Source organism: Zootoca vivipara, chromosome 9, assembly GCF_963506605.1.
Source record: "Zootoca vivipara chromosome 9, rZooViv1.1, whole genome shotgun sequence".
Lineage (NCBI taxonomy): Eukaryota > Metazoa > Chordata > Lepidosauria > Squamata > Lacertidae > Zootoca > Zootoca vivipara.
This window is the reverse complement of record NC_083284.1, coordinates 2,923,935-2,942,194: the sequence shown is the minus strand read 5'-3', so window position 1 is coordinate 2,942,194 and position 18,260 is coordinate 2,923,935. Positions and strand designations below refer to the sequence as shown.

At 47.9% G+C, this 18,260-nt stretch overlaps 1 protein-coding gene across 4 annotated transcripts in view; it reads left to right on the top strand.

The window, feature by feature from the left end:
* The first annotated feature begins 1,123 nt into the window (after positions 1-1,123).
* Positions 1,124-18,260, top strand: part of SIGLEC1 (sialic acid binding Ig like lectin 1) — a 58,067-nt gene continuing 40,930 nt past the window's right edge. For 3 of the 4 annotated variants that reach the window (XM_060278316.1, XM_060278318.1, XM_060278317.1), the window contains exons 1-5: positions 1,124-1,367; positions 7,390-7,475; positions 7,759-8,118; positions 11,850-12,146; positions 14,634-14,897. In XM_060278316.1, coding sequence (XP_060134299.1) covers positions 7,427-7,475; positions 7,759-8,118; positions 11,850-12,146; positions 14,634-14,897 — 970 coding nt within the window. In that variant the 5' untranslated portion in view covers positions 1,124-1,367; positions 7,390-7,426. Of the gene's footprint in view, positions 1,368-6,144; positions 7,476-7,758; positions 8,119-11,849; positions 12,147-14,633; positions 14,898-18,260 lie in introns of those variants that run through there. The other variant, XM_035103726.2, reaches the window with a different exon arrangement.

The following is an 18,260-nucleotide window of genomic DNA, read 5'->3' as shown; positions in this document are numbered from 1 at the left end:
CTCATAAGATTTCAATTTCCAGCCGTGTTCAGATTTTCTTAATATTTCCTCATAAGTTGGCCTCCTCCCTTCCATATTAATTTTTTTCACTGTCAGCACCTCCACTGGTGAAATCCACCATGGGGTCTTAGTCTCTAACAGCGGTTTATCTTCTAAGAGAAAGAGTTCTAAGAGTTCTGGCACCTCTTTTTCTTTTTAAAAAAATTGCACTGGCTAGCTGCTAGCACCTCTCCTCCTCCATGAATTTAGACAATCCTCTTCCAAAGCTATCCAGGTTGGTGACCATCTCTGCCTCCCTGTGGGGGAGAGTTCCATGGATTATGCACTGTGTGGAGAAGCAGTGGTCTTCTGGGCTTTCGTAGGGGGCCCTCTCCCGATCCTATTTGAAGATCCCATCGGAGACCGAACCTGGGACATTCTGCAGGCTCTGCCACAAAGATGCTCGGCCACTGCAGCCCATAAGAAAGTGAGGCAATGGGTTTTACTTCTGCATTACACTGCATGTTAAAGCAAGTTCATAGTAGGACAAGGCGAAGAACCCAAGGAACATATCAACAACAAAAACCAGCAACAAAAATTGATTTCAATACACCATCAGCCTAGGGACACAGGCCCAAGCTTGGGAATACTAGTTGAGTGGGCCAGTGGTGTGTCTTGGTAGAAGCACCATAGCTCTCAGCAGAATCTGCTGCAAAGCCATCAAGAGGATTGCATGCTTCCCATTTAGTGGGTCCGCCGTGGGAAACAGGATGACCCTTTGGCCTGATGCAGCTGCAGGGTCCTTCTTATCTGGTCAATAAAGCCCCCGTAGAACGGAGGATTATGTTTAATCTGTAACTTAGTACATCCCTAATTCTGTGTGTGTGGCAGCAGCCAGCTGAGACCAGCTTCTGTAGAATTGCATAACCCAAAAACTCCTGGCTTCCTTGCTGTTCCTTCTGTCGTTCCTCCCAGGGTTTGACTTGAGAAACTGTTTATCATTCTTGCTGCTCTCTGGATCCTTTCCAACTTGTCACCCACATCCATCCATCTTGAACTGCAGTGCCCAGCACTGAACCCAGAAGGCTGTTCCCTGCTTCTTCTTCTTCCTCCTCCTCCTCCCAAGATGTCTCATCAGCACTGAATGATGAGCGTTTTAAGTGATTGGGCCCAGAATGAGAACAGCTGACACAATGGGGGACTTCCCAAAACGGGAGGCAGATAAAGCTGTCCCAGACCAGAAGCTCTGCATTCTCCTGGACCGCTTTGTCCTCGAGACCCAGCATCCCGTTTAGAAGCCCAGAAGCAGCATCGCTCCATCGTGTGTGGCAGAGAGTTCCAAAGGACCGCTGAGATCTGTTGCAGGAGGAGCTGCTCTCTGGGAAAAGGCAAGGCAGACCCATTTCAACCATGTTACTTTGGACTGGTTGTTGTTGTTGTTTGTTGTTGTTGTTGTTGTTGTTGTTGTTGTTGTTGTTGTTGTTTTGCAATTGGTAGCCACCTTGAGCATTACTGATTATCTGCAGAGTGGGGAAAGGTTTGGAAAGGGGTATGAAGCAGCTCCATTACGAAGGGAGATTGCAGCATTTGGGACGAGGTTACACGATGGAAGTTTATTGAATTATGCATGGCATAGAGAAAGCGGATTGGGAAAAGCTTTTCTCCATCTCATAACATTTGCAGACACCCAGTGAAACTGAGTAGTAGAAGATTTGGGACAGATAACACGAGAGCAGAGCCTTTTCTGCCGTGGCTCCTTGTTTGTGGAATGCTCTCCCCAGGGAAGTTCGCCTGGCACCTTCATGATACACCTTAAGGTGCCAGGCAAAAGCATTCCTCTGGAACCAGGCCTTGGGCTGATGGACATCCAATGCCCTTTTTAAATGGGTTGGGGAAGGGGGAATTCTTGGGTTGTCTTTGTCTTTGTTTCTATTACAGTATATTTTTTGTGTTTCTACATTGTGATTTTGTGTTGTAAGCACCCTTTCTGAGAGCTGTGGGTATAGGGCAATATACAAATCATCATCATCACCATCATCACAACAACTTATTTATGCAGCGCAGAGTTGAATTATTGCATTTGCTCCCATACAGGCATGCCAACCCCATGGGACTGGGGCCTCTACAGCCCGCCCCGCCCCGCCCCCAATATCTGCTGGGACAGGGCTCAGCCCCCCACCAATCTTGGAGAGGCCTGGCGGGATATCGCCCTGGGCAGCACTGCATTGGGAGACATGACCTCACCCCCCTGCCCCATGTTGGGCGCAACTCAGCGCCTGTGCTCCCATAGGAGGCAGTGGCGGCCCCCCAACTTGGATGGCTTTAAAAGAGGATTAGGCAATTTAATGAGGAGAGGGCTATCAATGGCTATTAGCCAGGATGGCTATGCTCTGCCTCCGGTGGTAGTGAATGACACGGAGCAATGGATTCAAACTTCAAGAAAGAAGATTCCACCTAAACATTAGGAAGAACTTCCTGACAGTAAGAGCTGTTCGGCAGTGGAATTTGCTGCCAAGGAGTGTGGTGGAGTCTCCTTCTTTGGAGGTCTTTTGGGACCCAGGTGGCGCTGTGGTTAAACCACTGAGCCTAGGGCTTGCTGATCAGAAGGTCGGCGGTTCGAATCCCTGTGACAGGGTGAGCTCCCGTTGCTTGGTCCCAGCTCCTGCCAACCTAGCAGTTCGAAAGCACATCAAAATGCAAGTAGATAAATAGGAACCGCTACAGCGGGAAGGTAAATGGCGTTTCCATGTGCTGCTCTGGTTCACCAGAAGTGGCTTTGTCATGCTGGCCACATGACCTGGAAGCTGTACACCGGCTCCCTCGGCCAATAATGCGAGATGAGCGCGCAACCCCAGAGTCGGTCACGACTGGACCTAATGGTCAGGGGTCCCTTTACCTTTACCTTTAAGCGGAGGCTTGACAGCCATATGTAAAGAATGCTTTGATGGTGTTTCCTGCTTGGCAGGGGGTTGGACTGGATGGCCCTTATGGTCTCTTCCAACTCTAGGATTCTATGATTCTATGAATGCCAGTTCCTGGAAACCCCAGGAGGGGAGAGTTGCTCTTGTGCTTGAATCCTTCCCCCCAGCATCTGGTTGCCCCCCCCCCATGAGAACAGGATATGGAAGGCAGGAGAGCAACGCAGCTCAACTCATGCAAACCCAGTCATGGCCGGACCACCCATGGGGCAAGGTGAGGCGAACTTCCCAGCTGCCTCCTCCCCCCCCCCAGGGAGGAAATGGTGGGGGTTGCCCTCTGGGGTCTCCTGTAGTCTGCACCCACCTGGCCTCCCCACACGATGGCATTTGATTTCCACATCCGTCATCAGGTAAGGTTGATTTGATTCCCCCTTGTTCGCAATGTAGATAGACCCTCACTTGCCCCTTCTTCCCAGCACAGGGGTTGCATTTTGTGCCAAAATGTATTGGCTTGGCCCTCACTCCAGTCCAGGGAAAATAAGTAGCCCATCTCCTCCAGCCTCCTGTTCTCACAGTGTCCAGCCAAATGCCTGTGCAAAACCCACAAGCAGGATCTGAGCACAAGAATAACCCTCCCCTCCTGCAGTTTCCAGCCACTTGGATTCCCAAGGCAGTTACTCCTGTAGCTCCTCTGGAATAGAAAAAAATAGGGGGGGTTGGCTTTTGCTGCCCAACTCCCCAAGCGACTGAGTCCCCTAAGTCCATGATCAGTCAGAGATGGATGGAGGCAAGATCCACAGAAAGCAAGGCAGATTTTTATTTTTCTGTTGCAACAGAGTTTGTTCCCCTCCTTGCAAGGAGGTAGGAGGGACCCAGTACAACGGTGCACAAGCCCCTATAAAGACTTTTGAAATTGCCCACCCTGTACCCCAAGACCACCACCACCACCCAAGAAAACATCATACATACACCACAGAAGGAAGGCGTCTCCAGCAGAAATATGAGAGTGTTGCTTCTCTCCTGTCTGCCAGGATACCTGATAATGCCTTACTTCACTGCATTTTCTGGGTAGCCTGGCCATTCCTTGGAGATGGTAAATACTCCTGAATCTCTCACACATATTGAGAGTTTGCTCAGCTTAAAAGATAGTACTTGCAAGACTGTATTTGCAGGGAGGTGTAAGCCCCTATAGCCCAAAGACAACTGGAAAACTTTTCCCATTTCCTTGCTCATTGCAGAGAAATATTTGAGGTCAATTTGGGAGAGTCAAAATAGCTTCAGGATTACTCTCCTGTACTCTGTCAGATAGGTGGTTTATATACTTATGTACCGGTATGTGTTTGCTGTGTACATTTATGAACATTTATTCTATATTTGAGACCTTAGAATTCTTATAATACCTCCTTCCTTAGTTTGGAGGGTCTCCTCTTTGTGGAGCGGAAGGCTGCCAGGAATGTGGGCTCAGCCATCTTTCGGAGCCCAGCAAAATACAAAACCACACAAACTACACACAGAGAGAGATGGTGGTGGTGGTGATGATGATGGTAATTTATTTATACCCTGCCCATCTGGCTGGGTTTCCCCAGCCACTTTGGGTGGCTCCGAATCGAATATTAAAAACACAACACAGCATTAAACATTAAAAACTTCCCAAACAGGGCTGCCTTCAGATGTCTTCTAAAAGTCTGATAGTTGTTTATTTCCTTGACATCTGGTGGGAGGCCGTTCCACAGGGCGGGTGCCACCATCAAGAAGGCCCTCTGCCTGTTTCCCTGTAACCTCACTTCTTGCAGTGAGGGAACTGCCAGAAGGCCCTCGGTGCTGGACCTCAGTGTCCGGGCTGAACAATGGGGGTGGAGACGCTCCTTCAGGTATACTGGGCTGAGGCCGTTTAGGGCTTTAAAGGTCAGCACCAATACTTTGAATTGTGCTCAGAAACGTACTGGGAGCCAATGCAGATCTCTCAGGACCAGTGTTATATGGCCACTCCCAGTCACCAGTCTAGCTGCCACATTCTGGATTAGTTGTAGTTTCTGAGTCACCTTCAAAGGTAGCCCCACGTAGAGCGCATTGCAGTAGTCCAAGCGAGAGATAACCAGAGCATGCACCACTCTGGCGAGACAGTCTGCAGACAGGGAGGGTCTCAGCCTGCGTACCAGATGGAGCTGATAGACAGCTGCCCTGGACACAGAATTGACCTGCGCCTCTATGGACAGCTGTGAGTCCAAAATGACTCCCAGGCTGCACACCTCTCCCCCCTCCCTCCCTCCCTCTCTCTCTCTCTCTCTCACACACACACACACACACACAGAGGGAGAGAGAGCGCACCATGTCAATCTAGTCGGCTCAATCAAAGCTTGGTATGTTCCATCGGATGCTATAAAATTCCCAAGTGGAAATGGAAGAACATTTTAAAGTTTGAATGATGGATAGGCAAGAAGTACTTGATTCCGTATTACCCACATCCCATTTTCCTCCCACGAGATCACAAAGCAGCCTTTTAGACTCACTGAAGTAGGTTGGGCTGAGAGAGAGAGAGAGAGAGCAACAAGGCCACCCCCGGGCCACTTGGTGCTTCAAAACAAAGCAGGGAGACTCATGAAGGTCTCCCTCTGGTCCACGTCCAACACTTTCCACTTCTATCCTTCTGAAGGCGTGAGGAAATCCAGACACACAGAGAGAAACCAATTTTCAGTGTTCTGGATTAGGGTAGCTGGGGGAGAAGTTATTGTTATGCCACCCCTGGCAGCAAGCACTATTTTTCATTTTAAAATATTAGAGAGCTTGTATCCTTTAGTGGTTAGAGGGTCAGGATAGGACCTGGGAGACCAGGGTTCAAATCTCCACTCAACCACAAAGCTCATTGGGTGGCCAGGGATCAGACAGAGTTTCTTGGCCTAACTCACCTCACAGGGTTGTTGTGATGATAAAAATGGGATGGGGATGGGATGGGAAGGTCACCATGAATGTGACCTTGAACTCCTTGTAGGAAAAGTGTCATATATTCTGCCAACAGAGATTTAGCAGGCACCTTCTGTTTTAACACTGAAACGCCTGCTGATGTTTTTTCTATTCCGACAGCCAGTTAAGAATACATCTTTCCATAATGGTTAACTGAGGTCCATTTTTAACTTACATATATATATATATATATATATATATATATATATATATATATATATATGTTTTTACTGTATGGTTTTATGCTTTTCTGCTGTAAGCCACTTTGATTTAAAAAAACAAAATAGCTACTTTTAAATAAATAAGTAATAAACACGTCAGAATAAATAAATCCATTTGAACAACATCAAAAACTCTGCTCAAATGTGAACCCTGATTTCCCAGCGTAGGGTTTCAGCAATTGCCTTCCAGCATCAATCCTTTTAGGACCAGAGACAGACTTTGGCAAGGGAAAGGCGCTTCCCCTCCCCCCAGATGTTTTTGGCCATTGGCTGTTGATTGCTCAAAGGAAACTGAAACCATTAATCCAGATTTTGGATTTTGCAGCCCATCAGAGGCAGCCACACTCTCTCAGAGGCATGCCTTGGTCCGGCCCTGTTGCCGCGAGCAGAGGAACTTGGGCTCTGGGGTCAGATGGGTGAGGCTGATCGGAAGAAATGAAACTCATTTGGAAGCTGCTGCCAAGGGCTGAGTTCAGGAAACAGATGGGATGTTTCGAACGGGTGACGGAGAGCCACACTCCCCTTCCTCTTTTCCCTGATGGATGTCCCCAGTGCTATTTTTCTAGAAAAAGAGGTGCTGGAACTCACCATGAACGCCTCCCTTGTTCTCTTATAATTGCAGCGGCACCCACCCGAGAGGTCCAGCAAATTCCAGATGAAAAAAACACCCTGGCCCACTTGCTATTTGGAGGTCTGAGTGAGATGCTCAGGCATGGCTCTCATCTGCAGCCATTATTCACATCCCTGCATTCATTGGAGAAATGTTGGAGAGTATGTAAGGCCGGATATCCTAAAGATAGCCTCCACCAGGCAAGTGCCTGGAACCCCTGGTGTCTGTCACCACTCAGAGACTGGGGTGGCATGTGACGTTAATATTGCTGCTGCTATTGTTGTTGTTAACAGATTTTACAAACAAGGCAGTCCCTGCCTGCAGGCCTGCAGTCTCATGGGCACGACTCAAAAGGGCATTGCTGACATTGCCTTCATCATCGCAACAACAACAATTCAGCACATTGAGAGAGAGCGTACTCCAGAGATCGATCACATGCATTGCACAAAGGAGGTCTCAGGTTCAGCGTTTGGCGTCTCCACCTGAAACAGGGACGGGGAACCTGAAGGGTTCGGGATGCTCATAGACCCCAGCTCTCTTCAACCCCAATTGCAGGGAATGATGGGAGTTGTAGTCCAACGACATCTGATGGGCCACAGGCATTCCACATTCCGTGGCCCATTTGCTCAAAGGTGTGCTCATCTTTGGGGCAGGTCTTCAATCTAACTGTGCACCTTGCTTGCTTTCCTTCCCCCTCCAGGAATTTGCCCTTATATAATCAGCCGTTGGACACATCTATGGCTTTGCCCTTCCTCCTTCTTGCAATGTCCAGTTATGTCCCCCAAGGTATGTTTACTAAATACTAAACCCGATTGCTGTAACAAGTCCTTTTTAAAAAGTGTGGGAGCAGATTGGTTGGCCGGGGGCAACAAAGAGCTTTAATCTGCCTTGACTGCCAGACATGGGGCTCGAAGCTGAGATGACGCTGAGATTGAGAGTCTCATGCTCTACCGACTGCTCTCTCTCCTTTTAGCTGTTTCTGTTTTAGTTGCATGCCGTCATGAGTCCCTGTCAGGGGAAATGTTGGGATATAAATAAATCATAATAATCATAATAATTCCTATTGCAGCCTTTGGTTCCTGGGGTGTCACGGCCCCCGAACATTTGCGGAGCGTCAAAGACTCCTGCGTCTTCATCCCATGTACCTTCAGCTACCCCAGCAACGTCGCTGTCCCAAATGGCATCACGGCCATTTGGTACAAAGATTACACAGGGCAGAAGGCTGTGGTTTACCACTCAGCAACTCCTAGTAGCATGGAGGGTCAGTTTCAAGGACGCACAGAGCTGCTGGGAGACCCCCTCCAGCGCAATTGCACCTTGCTTCTGAGGGGTGTGACAACCGCAGATGCTGGCAAGTACACCTTCCGGTTCGAAATCAGCGAGGGGAACCGCTGGTCCGATCCAAAGGGGGTTGAGCTGACCGTCACCGGTAAGTAATCAGACACTCCCTGCCCACAAATGTCTGCTTTGTGATGCATCCCGATTTCTCGACTGTTTTTGCTAAGCCTACCTGTCCTTAGGGCTTAAGCCAGCCTTCTTCTTCCTGCTGGCTTCCAGATGTTTTGGACTACAACTCCCATCAGCACCAGCCAGCCGGGAGCTGTAGTGCAAAACACCTGGAGGGCAAAGCCTGGCTTAAAATAACTGATTGGAAGCTACTAAATCAGGAAAGGCTACACACCACTGTATCAAGCTGAAAAAAACCCCTCTGCTTTTTAACCAAGCCATTTATAGAATCGTAGAATTGGAAGGGACCCTGCGGGGTCATCTAGTCCAACCCTCTGCAATGCAGGAATATGTGGTTTGCCCCTACGGGGATCAAACCCATGACCTTGACTTTATCAGCACCATGCTCTAACCAACTGAGCCACCTGCAGGCCATTATCATTGTGATATAGTCAGGGATTTGGGATGGAGTGAAGGCTGTTCGTTGATTGCGGTTGGCTGAGCTGCTCTGAGGTCACAGAGAGGCAGAAGGACCTGACTGTGATTGGCTGGACTGCTTTGGCCTAAAGCACGGTTGGTCAAATTCTTTTTCCACACGAGGGCCATATTGATGGTCAGGGCCACAGCACACATGTGGGACTCACACAGATACACTCACCACTAGGGATGGCAACAAACCTTCCCAAATGTGAACAAAAGAGCAAGCCTGGCTCATTGCAGGGGGTTGCATTAGATGACCCTCAGGGTCCCATGCTGTTGTTGTTTAGTCGTTTAGTCGTGTCCGACTCTTTGTGACCCCATGGACCAGAGCACACCAGACACTCCTGTCTTCCACTGTCTCCCGCAGTTTGGTCAAACTCATGTTCGTAGCTTCGAGAACACTGTCCAACCATCTCGTCCTCTGTCGTCCCCTTCTCCTGGTGCCCTCAATCTTTCCCAACATCAGGGTCTTTTCCAAGGAGTCTTCTCTTCTCATGAGGTGGCCAAAGTACTGGAGCCTCAGCTTCAGGATCTGTCCTTCCAGTGAGCACTCAGGGCTGATTTCCTTCAGAATGGATAGGTTTGATCTTCCTGCAGTCCATGGGACTCTCAAGAGTCTCCTCCAGCACCATAATTCAAAACAGCACCATAATTCAATTCAGGGTCCTTTACAACTCTACAATTCTATAAGCACAGTCTGATCACAAGCAGGGAGAGATCTTTTGTGCTCAGGTCCTGCTACCAGGCATCCCGTAGAAATCTGGGTGGCCTCTGTGGCTAGGTGGGCCATTGGCCTGACCCTGCTGCAGGTCTCTTCCTGTGGGAATGTTTTTTTTATGTATTTATTAAAGATTTTCAAACAACAAAAACATACAAGAATACAAAACACAAAAAATACAAAATACAAAAAATATCAAAACAAAAATTCTAATTTATAACCCTTATTTCTAATCTATTGGCTTCCTCATTCCTCCTCCTGCGATTCTTTACATATCATCTGTAGTAAACTCTAAATCTTATATAATTTCTAATTATTAGTTTAATATTGCCTTATTTCTCTATCTTTTACATCTTATCCTTTTATATTCTATCTATATCTTACTTCTTAATTAAATTATCGTTAACTTCTAATAATACCTATTTCACTCCATTGTATTAACTACAACCTCTATTTTATCTCCCTCACTTCCACTAATTCTAATCAATTATATGCTTATTCTTTAAATAAATTTTAAATTGCTTCCAATCTTCTTCCACTGCTGCTTCACTCCAATCCCGGAGTCGGCCGGTCAACTCAGACAATTCCATGAATTCTATCAGCTACGTCTGCCATTCGTCCACTGTTGGTAATTCTTCATTCTTCCAATTCTTTGCAAGTAGAATTCTTGCGGCTGTTGTGGCATACAGAAAGAAAATAACATCCTTCCTAGGTATTTCATCCCCCGTTATCCCCAGTAAGAAGGCCTCTGGTTTTTAGGAAAGGTGTTTTTCAACACCTTTTTCAGTTCATTATAAATCTTTTCCCAGAAGTCTCTCACTTGGGGACGCGTCCACCACATGTGGAAGAAGGTTCCTTCTTGCTTCTTACATTTCCAACATTTATTATCTTGTTTATGATAAATCTTTGCTAGCTTTACCAGAGTCAGGTACCATCTATACATCATTTTCATCAAATTTTCTTTCAACACTGTACACGCGGTAAATCTCATATTATGCTTCCAAAGCCTTTCCCAATCTTCCACCATGATGTTATGTCCTATGTCATTTGCCCATTTAATCATCACACATTTTGTTTGCTCATCTTTTGTATGCCATTCTAATAATAAATTATACATTTTTGATAAATTCTTACTTTTTGAATCTAACAATTCTGTTTCCAATTTAGACTTTCATGTGCACTAGAAGAAGTACAAGCAGGCACCCTGGCGCCTGCGGGCACTGCGTTGGCGACCCCTGATCTAGTGCTGCTTCTTATCTCCCTCCCCATTCAGACCATCCCTTTTGTTTAACCAGGTTGGGGTGTCTTTTTCCAGCTGATTCTCTTCCCATTGTCAGCTTCCCCTCAGTGATAACCATTCACCGAGTTTATGCACAAATTTGTCCTCCCAGCCCAGTGTACACCCAGAACTCTGCTTGGTTCCTCATTCCTATCTTTAGCCTAGGCATTTGTCAGACTGTTCCTCAAAACAAAACAAAAAAATTGAATGCAGCTAATTAAAGCTGAAATCTGAAACTTAAGCATATTTGCAATGGAAAGCCTATGTCCCATATTCAAAAACAGAGGATATAAAGCATTTTCTTTGAGCTGAGATTCACTTCTGCTTGTGCAATTCTAACTGCTTTTAGCCTGTGACGTCTTCTTTGGGTCACCTTCCAAACAACCTGTTTACAGACCCTCCAAGGTATAATCCTGGATTTACAGAAGCCGTCCTGGTTTCTGATTTGATCCTAGAATGCCCTGCTTTTCCTTAGGATGCCCCTATTTTTATCAGAAAAGTGTTGGAGGGTATGGAATTACCCTCCAAGCCAAGGAGATACGTAACTGCACAACCTTTAGAAGACATCTGAAGGCAACCCTGTATAGGGAAGTTTTTTAATGTTTTTATATATGTTGGAAGCCACCCAGAGTGTTGGGCAACCCAGTTAGAGGGAAGGGATATCATCATCACCACCTCCACCAACACCAACACCATGGAATAGGGTGTCCCTATTTTCAAGTGTTGGAGGGTATGTGTTTATTGAGCATTCACCCTGATTGGCTGGAACCAGATTGGCTGGTTAGACAAATTCGGCTATTTAATGAGCAGCCTTTCTGATCTGCGGGGAGGTTAGCCCATATTGTATCGAGCAAAAGTTATCCTACACTTTCCAGTTCATTTCCCAGTCGCTTTCCTTTTTGCAAAATGCCAAATCAGGCATACCTGAATTTTCTGGTATGTAATTTATCCCACCTGAAAGTCACGCCATATGTTTTTTCCCCACGCCAATAATTATGTATCCCTCTTCCCCTCTTCCTACCCACAACTACCAGTAATCAAATTACAATTAATCATCTATATCTGTGTGAATGTGGAATTGTTGGTTTGTTTGTGTTTTATTCTGTATTCTATGTTCTCATTTTGTATTTTTATGGTGTGAACTGCCCTGTAGTCTTCAGACGAGCAAAGAGCTGATCCTTCCTAACTCAGAAGATTCTGCTCACGCTAAGCCCATCCTTTTGCCTTTTCTCCTTAGACTCGGCCGACATCCCCACCATTGCCTCCCCGGACAACCTACACGAAGGGATGGAGGTGTCCTTCAGCTGCTCCAGCCCCTACACATGTCCCTATGACAACATCTCCATGAGATGGCTTGGCTATGACACGGCGACCTCGCTTGTGTCCGGGACGCTGCAGCTGGACACGGCGGCATCACTCAGGAAGCAAACCCTGACCACTTCCTTGTCCTGGAAGGACCACAACCGGGAACTGAGCTGCGAAGTGTCCGTTGGGGAGCAGGTGGCCACAGGAAGAATCACACTCAACGTGAAACGTGAGTTTATCCATGTGAGGAGGATGGAGCGCCAGGAGGGGCAGTTATCAGTGACAACAAATAAATCTACGTCTAAGTCCTGTGTAGAAAGGTGGGACAGAAAGTTTGTTGTCATTGTTGTTAGTGAGTTAGGGGCTTCCCCTGCAAGCGAAGACAGGCTCTGGTGGATGGAGCAGACGAGACCATGGGTCTAACAGTCAAGAATAAGCTTCTGGACATCTTGAGGGACACCTTGAGGGGCAGGTGTCCCTCAAGATAGCTGAGGTTTAGGATCAGAGTTTCCTTCTCCTAGAGGGGCTCCATTCCCAGGTTAAGGAGCGCCTCTAGGAGAAGGAAACTCTGATCCTAAACCTCAGCTATCTTGAGGGACATCTTTGGGAGAAGAAAAGGCTCAGGAGTAAACCATAGCTGCCAAGTCTCCCGTATTCCCCAGGAAATCCCAGTTTTTCCAGCTGTTCCTAGCTGAAAAAACGGATTTTTTTGTTTTTTCCCGGTTTATTCTGGTGCGGCGGCCATTTTGGAACTGGGCGGAGCATTCTCAGAAGCGACTTTTGATGCTACTCTGCCCAGTTCCAAAATGGCTGCAGTGCGACTTCTGGCGCGGCGGCCATTTTGGAACTGGGCAAAGCAACATCAAAAGTCACTTCTGAGCATACTCCGCCCAGTTCCAAAATGGCGGCAGCGCTACTTCCGGTCTGCTACTTCCGGCCCGGTCCCTTATTTCTCTGACAGCAACTTGGCAGGTATGGAGTAAACCGTACACAAATCTGGAGCGGAGTGCCTAAGATGGTTGGATGGTGCCTTGTTATGGCTCCTTCTGGCAACTCCTGCAGCCAAGCTGGTGCCAAACGTCTTGCTCTGTTTTCCTTTGGACCCCATCAGCGAGGCAGAGAGAGGAGGTCTTGTTGTCTGGGCAGCCCAGGACCTCCAGACACACTACCCAGGCTTGCTCCCCAGAGAAGTCACTTGAGTGCTGCTAACACAGCGGTTTGACTTCACCCCTGGAAGCACAATCCGTTGTCTCTTGAGACAGATGGGTGCCAGCAGCAACCATTTATGCCCTGCCTTTCTAGTCCAGGTAGCTTTCAAAGAAATTTAATGAATAATAAGGATGTGTTTGTGGGAGCAGAGTTCTTGGGTTTCTTGCATGTTGTGTTCTCATTTTGCGTGGTTATGCTGTAACGTGCCCTGTGATCTTCCAATGAATGGCAGTATTTCAATTTAATTACAGTGGTACCTTGGGTTACAAACACCTCGGGTTACAAACACTTTGGGTTACAGACTCCGCTAACCTGGAAGTAGTACCTCGGGTTAAGAACTTTACCTCAGGATGAGAACAGAAATCGCGCGCCGGCGGCACAGCGGCAGCGGGAGGCCCCATTAGCTAAAGTGGTACCTCAGATTAAGAACAGTTTCAGGTTAAGAATGGACCTCCAGAACGAATTAAGTTCTTGACCAGAGGTACCATAATAATAATAATACAGTGATGGCTGCCAACCTTGAAGGCTTTAAAAGAGGATTAGGCAAATTCATGGAGAAGAAGACTTGATGGCTACTAGCCTGGATGGCTATGCCCTGCCTCCACACTTGAAGGCGGCAATGCTTCTGAATCCCAGTTCTTGGAAGCCACAGGAGGGGGAAGTGTTGTTCTTGTGTTCGAATCCTGCTCCACAGTGGTCAGCCACTGTGAGAACAGGATGTTGGACTAGATACGCTGTTGGCCTGACCCAGCAGGCCTCTTCTTACCTTCTTAAGTCCTTATGAAAAGACTGTGGGAATGTTAGGGATATGGATTAGGATATATTATTAGATAGATCCTATCCAAGCTTGTGTTAGCAAGCTTCCAATATCAGCAGAGTGACATTCCCCTTTTGTGCGCAGCAAAGCATGTGCGTTCAGGTTTGCTAAAACCTGTACAATATTATACTTCCTGGCAAAGTCCCCTTTTGTCCCTCTTAAAAGAAATACACAACACAGTGTTTATAAGATATAGTTTACTTACAGTTTCATCACGAGTTAACAGCATAATCTCAGAAAGGCAGGCTTATGTAGAAAAGTTACAGATATATACATGTGGAGACTACTTAGTAAAGTAAGGCTCCATCTGGTCTCTCTCTTGGCTGCTGGCCAAGAGGGAGAACCATCCCAACTGGAGATTCTCTGGAGATGTGTTCCCATCGAAGGAGAGAAGGCTAAGAGAGAGAATGGCTGCTGGCTAGGGGCTTTTGTCCCAGCTAATCCATCTCATCTGCATATCTGGAGGAACAGGAACTTAGTCAGGTGTCCCTCCAGGTGAGTTCCTGTTAGTGGACACTCTAGGAACTGTTGTGACTTGTCTGCCCCAGTGTTCCATCCCACAAAGACAGCCTTCATTTCCCTATGATGGATTCAGCTGGAGGGGTCGCAGTGCTTGAGAAAACGGATGCTGTGCTCAGCAAGCCAATGCCATTCCTGTTCTTTATCTGAAAGTCTTCCGCTTGCTCTTAGATCCCCCCAAAGGCGTGAAAGTGTCGCTCAACCCATCCTCCAAGAACATCCGAGTGGGCGATGAAGCATCCCTGACATGCACTGTGGACAGCAGTAACCCTGAAGTCACCGCCTACAGGTGGTTCAAAGATGGCGTCTCCTGCGGAAGTGAGCCAGTTAAAACCATCGGCAGCGCTGCCCGTGAAGATTACGGCCTGTACCACTGTGAGGCAGAAAACTCTGTGGGCACTGGGGTGGCCGAAGGAGTAACCCTCTATGTTTTCTGTGAGTACCAAGGAAAGGGACTTTGGTGTATGTACAGTATCTGTGTATGTATTTATTCATTTCTGAGCCACTTCCATCCATCTTCATTTAAAGCAAAGAATTGTGGGAAATGTAGTTTGCCCCTTAAAGTGCTACGGTTCCCAGAATCTCTTAACAAGGATTCTTTACTTATTTAAGTGGTGCAGGTGTGATCTAAAACCAGGAGATTAAGCAGATGGCATGCAAGTGGGCACCATCCCATGTGGCCTCTGCTTTCAATTGTCCAGCTGTTGCTTCTGCTTCATCTCTTGCTTATGTCTGAAGTTATTTGGGGAGTTTTGAATGGTGCCCATGCAAATGGAGAACGGCATGTGGCTAAAGAGAAATAATCTGAATCTTACAAATCATTACAAATGTGCTACAAGGTTCAAGTAGAATCTGCTAAGCCAGCCTGTCGATGTTTCAGACTACAACTTCCATCAGCCTCAGCCAGCATGGCCACTGGGCTGGGATGATGGGAATTCGAGTCCCACAACATCTAGAGAACAGCAGGATGGGTAAGGATGGGTAGCAATATTGTCCATTCACCACCCACAAACACTTATCCAATTGCGTCCAGTAATTCAGTGCTGTGGCAGATTTTATTGTCTTTTAAGTGTGTGTGTGTGTGTGTGTGTGTGTGTAGCAATGGTTAGATCCAACAATGAGACATGAGACAAGGCTGAGTTCCACAAAGACCAACCCCAGGCAAAGCTCGGGGGTCTGTATTTATTAGCAGCAGCTTTGGCAGGTAAACATTAACTCACGATGTAACTTCCAGCCAATCACAGAGCAAACCTCATGCATAAACATGTACAGGTACAGGTCACTTCCTGCCAACACCCTAACTTCTCCACCATAGAGGAAGTGGTGGACTGCACATCCCACACATCAAGTACCTGTCACATGTCCCTCTCATCAAACATCCCCCTCCTCTCAGTCTTGTGATCCTCAGTAACTTTCCAAACTCCCCATAAGGATTCATTGTGCTCTTCTCACCTCAGCATGACCCATTCCGATGTTCCCCTGTCAGGCTAGATCAAACCAGTTTAAACCGAACCTCTCCAGGTCCATCCAGCTTCTCCCAACACAGTTGACCCATACCTCACCTTCCTATCTCTCACACTGTACTGGTTTGCCAGTATTACTCTAGCTAAGCCTAAGGATTAGCGGGTTTGCCACGCTACTACCGTGTTTCCCCCTTTTTAAGCCGTAGTCATAAAATAAGCCAGGGCAGGATTTTAAAACTTTGTAAAATATAAGACATACCCCGAAAATAAGCCATAGGTCTACCTGCAGGGTCGGCGCCCAGCAGTGCTGCGCCGGATCGAGGAGGTTCTTCTATCCTACTGCCTTTTAGACTGTGGCCTGCTGGCAGCCTGCCGGGTCAGCACCGATCAGCGTCGCGCTGAGCACCGGATCGAGCAAGTGGCCTGCAGGGTCGGTGCCCAGCAGCGCCGCACGGAACTGCTGGACGCTGACTCTGCAGACCCGATCGAGAAGGCGGCCTGCTGGATTGAGGAGGTGGTGTTCCGTGCGACGCTGCTGCTTCCTCAATCCAGTGCTCAGCGCGGCGCTGATTGGCGCCGACCCGGCAGGCCGCCCGATCAAGGAAGGTGCACCGCCGGGGCGGCTGGCGGCGGCGGGAGCCCTGCTGCCGTAATATTGTGGGCTGCATGGCCCGAGGCAGAGTGGCAGCGGGAGGCAGAGCGGCGGCGGGGTGACTGACGGCGGCGGGAGCCGCGCCGCCGGAACGTTGTGGCCTGAGGCAGAGCGGCGGCCAGAGGCCCGCTGGCCCTTCCGCACCGCCGGCGTGACGGGCGGCGGCGGGAGCCCTGCTGGCCCCGTCCGCCTTCTGTGCGCAACAAAAAAGCGAGCCAAAACCTGGCGCGCAGCTCAAGCACGGGACGAGGGGCAAGATGAAGCAGCCCCACCCCACCCCCTGCAGAGTCTCCGGAGTCAGATCCCTCGGCAGGATCACTTCCCGCCCCCACTGCTTAGAAGGAGCTGCCGGTGGAGCGCAGGGAACCTGGAGGGGTGGCGAGGAGGGCAACCTGCCCGTCTGCCTGCCTCCCTCTCTTAACTGTTGTAACTTGGCAAAGAGGTTTCCCACCTCATCGTCATTGCAGGCAGGCAGCCACTTTAGAGGGGAGGAGCACGAGGAAGCGGGGAGGGGGGAGTTAATTAATGTTCAGAGAGTTAGCTTGGGAAGGGGACAAAGGGAATTCTTTAAAAGCGTCGCGACGGGGAGATACTCTATTTGGAAAAGGAATCCGTCCTCTCGCTTTTTTTTCAGCAAGGCGTCCCAATGCAACGGCTTGAGTATCTCCTCTTTTATGTTGCAATCTGTGCCAGCTTTTGCAACTGATGGGGCTCCAGTGCCAGCACCCAGAGCGGATCTATCTATAGACAGTTCTTGCTTCATAAAACCCAAGTCTTGTAGTGCCGTAAATAAAAAAATAAGACATCCCCTGAAAATAAGACACCGTGTGGTTTTTTGAGGGGAAAAAGTTATAAGACGGTGCCTTAAAAAAGGGGAAACACGGTATCATACACCAACCCCACATGTCCCCTTTCTTTTGTTTAAAAATGAACCTAGGCTGACAGGGAGAGAAACAATGTAACGGTACTGAGTGCTTGTGTAGAAACTTTGTTGCTGCTTTTACGAGCACAGGCTGTCAAAGCTATTAAACATATATAAACTTTATATCCTTTCAAACCACTTAGCATCAGGTACAAATAGAACAATGTATCAAAACATAAATAAGCATTATAGAAAACAATGCAACAGTCTCTTCAGGTAGACTTTGTATCAGCGCCATAAGATTACTGAGTCTCTCAAGAAGTGAGGGTCCAATAACTTTAACGTATGTTCCAAACTTTAACTAAATAACCCATTTCCTCAACGGAGGAGAGGTGTCCCTGAAACAGGCAAGCAGTGTCCTTCAGTCCCCTTTTACTGTAGCCGATGGTAGTCATGGTCACGCGGCCTCGCAGAGTTGGATGCCAAACAAGAAAAAGAAGCAAGGAGATGATTTTCAGGTGTCATCGCAACGCCATGAACTCTCAGTATTTCAGTAACCTGCATGGATAAGGCTTTCACTTGGCCCCAGGTGACTCAATGATGCTGTAGTGGCACACGGTCCCAATCCCTCTGTGGATCCCCCTGCGGCAGTGGATCCTGTATTCTCAGATTCGCCAACTCCTGTAGCAGGCTCGACTCCTGCTGTAACCCTTGATGCCATCGATCCACGGTTTCACCCATCTTGCTATATCTGGATTGGTTTACCTGAGGAAAAAGCACAATTGGAAAACCCCTCCCCCATATATTTCTAAATATTCAAA